This window comes from Panicum hallii, chromosome 4, assembly GCF_002211085.1.
Source record: "Panicum hallii strain FIL2 chromosome 4, PHallii_v3.1, whole genome shotgun sequence".
NCBI lineage: Eukaryota > Viridiplantae > Streptophyta > Magnoliopsida > Poales > Poaceae > Panicum > Panicum hallii.
Genome location: NC_038045.1, coordinates 3,003,195 through 3,008,664, shown reverse-complemented (window position 1 = coordinate 3,008,664; position 5,470 = coordinate 3,003,195). Strand labels below are relative to the sequence as shown.

Below are 5,470 nucleotides of genomic sequence, written 5' to 3'. Positions count from 1 at the left end.
AGCTAGGGTTAGGTGATTAGGTCGGTGTTTAATCGGGAGGAGGAGGATCGAGGGCATGGCATGGCTCATCCGTCTGGCATCTCGTCGCGCCGGTCTGCATGCGCGCATCAGCTCAGCGCGGGAATGAGCATGACGTGAGCGGCGTCCCAGCTCGCCCCGCCTAACAACGTTCGCCACCTGGCTTTGGCACACTGCCCAAGAAAACTCTCTCTCCCTCCCCCCCCCCCCCCCCCTCTCGCTGCTTGGGCATCCAAAGAAGTTGACCAGCAGCGGCGCAGCGCTCCTCTCCCTATTATATAACGGCCTCCTCCCTCTCCGCTCTCCAGCTTCTTAATTTCTCTTGGTAGGAGGCGGAATCGATCTTGCTCTAGCGCAGCAGAAGCAGCAGCTCGATCGAGACCTGCAGCTAGCTGCAGGGACTAGTGGTTCCCCAGAGCTGCGGCGGCCGGCGATGGCCATGAATTCGCTGAGCATGGTGGAGGCGAGGCTGCCCCCGGGGTTCAGGTTCCATCCGCGGGACGACGAGCTCGTGCTGGACTACCTGGCCAAGAAGCTCGGCGGCGGCGGAGGAGGAGGCTCGGTGGTGGTGAGCATCTACGGCTGCCCCACCATGGTCGACGTCGATCTGAACAAGTGCGAGCCCTGGGACCTTCCAGGTGAGACGACCTAGAACCCTTCTATGCTATATATACATCACCTAGCTATTCCTCATCAGCTGCCCAAGTTGCACTTCGGATTCTTCTTCAGTTCGTCGCTGTGGTTTAATTTGGGTGCTTTCTCCCTCCCAAGAACATTATTCCTTTTGGGCTTTGATTTGTCATGCTATGCGTTTCCAATCAATTATTGATCTCTCAGATTATCTGGCTCTTCGAGCGATTAAAAACTCTTTTTAAGGAGATAGTACGATCTGCGATCCGTTCTAAGGAACATCCAGCGATTATTTTTTTTATCGCATCTTTTTGTAAGGTTGTTGCCAATCATGCATGCCCATATCTTGCTGCTGGTTCAGCATCGTCTATACTACTGGAATTCAAGATCGGCCGTACCTTCTCTCCATTATTAGCCATCATCTATTCCAAGAAAATTCTCTTTGTTCCTTTCCTACATCCCTGCATGTTTCTCCTCCAATTGGCACAAAAAGTATACCTCTATGTACTTTCATTCGATTAATTGCATCGAAATCTAAAGATGAATAGCCAAGTGTGTGTGTGTGTACTGCATGCTAGTTGAGCCTGTCCCATTCCGAGCCATAACTGAGGCGACCATGACATCCTCCTACGGCCAACTTTCACCGATCAACTTGCAAGATGCATGCCACTATGCAAGAGACTCCCATGCCGCAAAGAATCCTAACTTTTCTTTCCTTCAAATCTTTCCTTTTGGCCCTCTTTTTTGGGTGTGCCCATGCCCTTTCTTTAGTTCTTTTGGAAGCATTGAAGCCTCTCCATATTTATAGCTAGCTCCTTCCTTTGAAAAGTCTTCTTCTTGATCTAAGGCATGAAAAAACAATCAGAGTCAGGCCATGTCCGTATGCAACAAAAGCTGATGAAGAGGAACAATTTGCAAGAACTCTCTCTAATCTTTAATTTGCGTGTATTCTTTAAGAAAATAAACGATTTGGATCGGCAGTCTATGTATACTATTAGCTAGTTTAATCCATATATGAATCCACAAAATCTACCGAGAACAAATTTCACACGTCTTGTCTGCCTCCTTGTCGCCTTCCCTTCCCCATAACAGAAGGATATTCTCACTGCCAAGAGTTTGTTTGGCTCCATCTTGGCCTTCTATCCTCATCTGTCCATGTTCCTTCCGTGCTATCAAATATTCTCTCACTTTGCCTCATCCTCAAAAGGGAATTAACAGCAAATGGATGGGGACAAACACCAAAAGAAGGCCTCCCACTTTACCTATTAGTAGAATACTTCGCCACAAAATCTTGTGACGAGAATAAAGATACAATTAACTAAAATATTTATTTTTCTTCCTAGTTCTGTTTCCCCAATTCCCAGTCTACATTAGGCTAATGAAGACGTATTGGCTGTAATTTAGTTCTTAATTATCTAGAAGATTAATGCTTACATATTGACTGTACACATCCATGTTTATACGAGTTTACTTATAGCAATGGTATTTAATGTCAGTAACCTTGTTTTTGTTAGTTTATTATTGACTAACACGGTTTTTTCAAATTCAGATATTGCGTGCATTGGTGGAAAAGAGTGGTATTTCTATAGCCTTAGGGATAGAAAGTATGCTACCGGCCAGAGGACAAATAGAGCAACTGATTCAGGCTATTGGAAGGCTACTGGGAAAGACCGTCCAATAAGCCGGAAAGGGTTGCTTGTTGGTATGCGCAAAACCCTTGTGTTTTATCAAGGTAGAGCCCCAAAGGGAAAGAAGACCGAGTGGGTTATGCATGAATTTCGCATGGAAGGGCAAGGTGATCCAATGAAGTTACCTTTCAAGGTATTGGATTAATTATAAGCAATTTGATACATTACTATTTGTTCCTTTTTCATTACTTGAGTCCAAAACAGTTTAATTTGTTACTTGATTTAGTGTTATTCCCCACTTTCTCCAACTGATGGATACGATATGCCATACATGATCATATGAGAAGTATCAAATATTTTGTGAAACAATATGTTTATGTGAAATAAAGTAACAACATAATTCGTTCGTTCATATGACATTGACACATGAGAAGGATGCTGCTATATGCCAATTCGTCCTTTCATTCAAATAGTATTCTCACATAATCACATGTACTGGATGATGGAATGCCAACTCAGTATACACACGTGTGTCTCTCTCTCACCTATTTAACAAGAGATAGAGAGAAAGGTACAAGAAAGAAAGCGCCAAATTTACAGTCAAGTTGACAAATTACTTGGTCTTTTGTGTTACTACGAATTTGAGTGTCATTTGAAGAATAAATAAATGAAAGTAAAGTCGTACGTGGTTTTCATCTCTTCAATCGGTACATGCATAGTTTACTGTTAGAGCAAGGTTAACAATACAGCTGGCTGTTAGCTCTAAGAATCTTTGCAGCTTCTCTTTCAGCCACTCGTACAATGGTTAGCTTTTTACCATTAATACATAGCCCACTTGTCTCTCTTATAAAATTTTTTGGTTGTTGTGACGAAGCCGGCTGCAAGCTTACAGCCCGCTTCTCCTCTCTCCCCTCTCCTCTCTCCTCCATCTCAGCATTTAGCCTCTTAAAAAGAACAATAGATGGTCGTAATCTTGTATTATTAATGCTAATTAAGAGCTTCACTTTCTATCTTGTACTTGGGACTCTCTTTACTACACAATGACTTAGTCACTCTCATGCCAGATACTTACCAATTTTAGTCTTCTTTGATATATGTACCATAATAGATGCACATGCACGTGCAGTTCTTGCTTGTAGCAAAAAGTTTTCTCTAGACATACATATCTCCCTTAAATTTCCATTTATTTTATGGATCATATACATATACATACTCTTCCTTTAAAAGTAATATTTCTCATTACTTCAATACTATACACGTGCTTATTTACTCTACTATTGGCCTAATCATTATCTGAATTTTTTTTATATACACAGGAGGACTGGGTCTTGTGTAGGGTTTTCTACAAGAGTAGGGCAACAATTGCAAAGCCGCCCACAGAGAGTAGCAGCTACAATATTGACGCAGCCACAGCTTCACTACCTCCCCTCATTGACAACTACAACATTTCCTTTGACCAGCCTGGCTCAGTGCAAAACCTAGAGGGTTATGAGCAAGTGCCCTGCTTCTCCAATAATCCCTCTCAGCCATCGTCATCGATGAACGCTCCGCTGCCGTCATCAGCCATGGGTGATCATCAGGAGCAGCAAATGGGGAAGTCAATCAAGGATGTGCTCATGAGCCAGTTCAGCAGGTTCGACGGCAACGTGAAGAGGGAGACGCCCCAACAAAGTAATTTCTCTCAGGATGGGTTCGAGTACTTAGCTGAGAGTGGCTTCACGCAGATGTGGAACTCGTTCGGTTAATCGATTCATAGGAAGATCGTTTGCAATTAACAGAGGATGATACGGAATTCCTAGGGAAGAAACAAAAAGGAGGATGAGTAAAGAGGACTTGGGTGTGTGTGATTCCTGTGTGGTATTGCATGTAGCTGTAGTAGATACCTAGTAGTATATACATTTATCAACAAGAAAAGAGATATATGTATATGCCAACAATGATGTAAATACATTATTTGTGAACTGTCGAGAAAATAGAAAAATTAGTGCGTGATGACGACAGAACTATAAATATACATATAATAGGAAGACTAGAATCTTCCTATGGTCCTCTGTCTATTATTGGGTTATATATATACAGCTTGCTCTTGACAGGTCGATGTGTATTATTGTGCTGCATACTATATATCATGTTCTGGCCCTTCCGAGGGAGGTTATATCTGTTGCTTTTTTTTTCATTTTTAATCCACGGTGTCTGATATGCAGAATATCATAAATTGAACAAAGATTTCTTTTTTCCTTACGACTTGTGTTCCGATTACGGTCATGTAGTTCAATTCATTTTACAGATTAATAGGCCAGCCCACACTTAAGATCAACCCTTCAATTTAACTAGCCTGAACTCGTAGTAATCTGCTAGGATATAGATGCTCCCTTTTGAGTTTTAACCTCAAGCAATTTGAAGAGAACCTAAAACAGAAAGAAGTTATTCAGTGAAACCTCTGGTACAAAGAGGTCACCATACTCTGGAGCTAGTAAAGAAAATTTTCTGGTGCAAAAGAAAGAATCCTTTCCAAGTGGACAAAAGGAAAGACGAACAAAGTCATAGCTAGGTAGTTGTTCTCTTTAACATATGCCGCGAAAGGGATTCAAGTTCACACGTATCCCCTCATGGTCGATATATAGTACTACATATATATGTATGATCCTTTGACCTTAGATAGATAGATAGTAACTGTTTGCTAACTAACTAATTTATCAAAGTGACACTATCATTATACTGAGATATACAACCACCTATAAAATGATACATATATAACATGTGGCCCGTATAATAATAATAAGCAGCCTGCGAGTACACACAAGGTGGACAGCTAATCTTCCATAAACTGGCAATATTTTTCATTCCCTGACGCCAAGTTGATCTGCTGCCACTCTGACAGTATCGATGTATGCAGAAGATATATTGTTGTACACTTGTACAGCTGATCACCATTCATGGATGCATGAGAAAATTTCCAAGCCTGTATAATTCTTGTGTGGACTTTGATGATTGAATATATAGACTCGTGATCCTAACAGAATACTATTGATTTAATGGTGTGCAGAGTTTGCCAGCTAAATTTGATGAATTTGTGGAGTTGAGCCTGTACTTATTTGCAGCTTCATATATTCAGTACAGTGCCCACATGGGAACAGTTCGTGCATGGTGATCTATTCATCATTCATCTACGGCTGTTGCCAATTTGCTATTCA

The 5,470-nt window shown here is 41.6% G+C and overlaps 1 protein-coding gene across 1 annotated transcript; it reads left to right on the top strand.

Moving 5' to 3' along the window:
• The first annotated feature begins 249 nt into the window (after positions 1 to 249).
• LOC112891092 (NAC domain-containing protein 21/22-like) lies at positions 250 to 4,368 on the top strand. Its single transcript, XM_025958001.1, has 3 exons — positions 250 to 656; positions 2,198 to 2,469; positions 3,593 to 4,368. The coding sequence occupies exons 1-3, from the start codon at positions 452 to 454 to the stop codon at positions 4,019 to 4,021; spliced, it is 906 nt and encodes a 301-aa protein (XP_025813786.1). The 5' UTR covers positions 250 to 451; the 3' UTR covers positions 4,022 to 4,368.
• The last annotated feature ends 1,102 nt before the right edge of the window (positions 4,369 to 5,470 follow it).

What these genes read in the sequence shown, in the direction of transcription:
- LOC112891092 (XM_025958001.1), top strand. Translation starts at nt 452, where the DNA reads ATGGCCATGAATTCGCTGAGCATGGTGGAGGCGAGGCTGCCCCCGGGG. An exon ending in CGAGCCCTGGGACCTTCCAG is followed by an intron (nt 657 to 2,197) that starts GTGAGACGACCT and finishes TTTCAAATTCAG; the next exon opens with ATATTGCGTGCATTGGTGGA. An exon ending in CAATGAAGTTACCTTTCAAG is followed by an intron (nt 2,470 to 3,592) that starts GTATTGGATTAA and finishes TTATATACACAG; the next exon opens with GAGGACTGGGTCTTGTGTAG.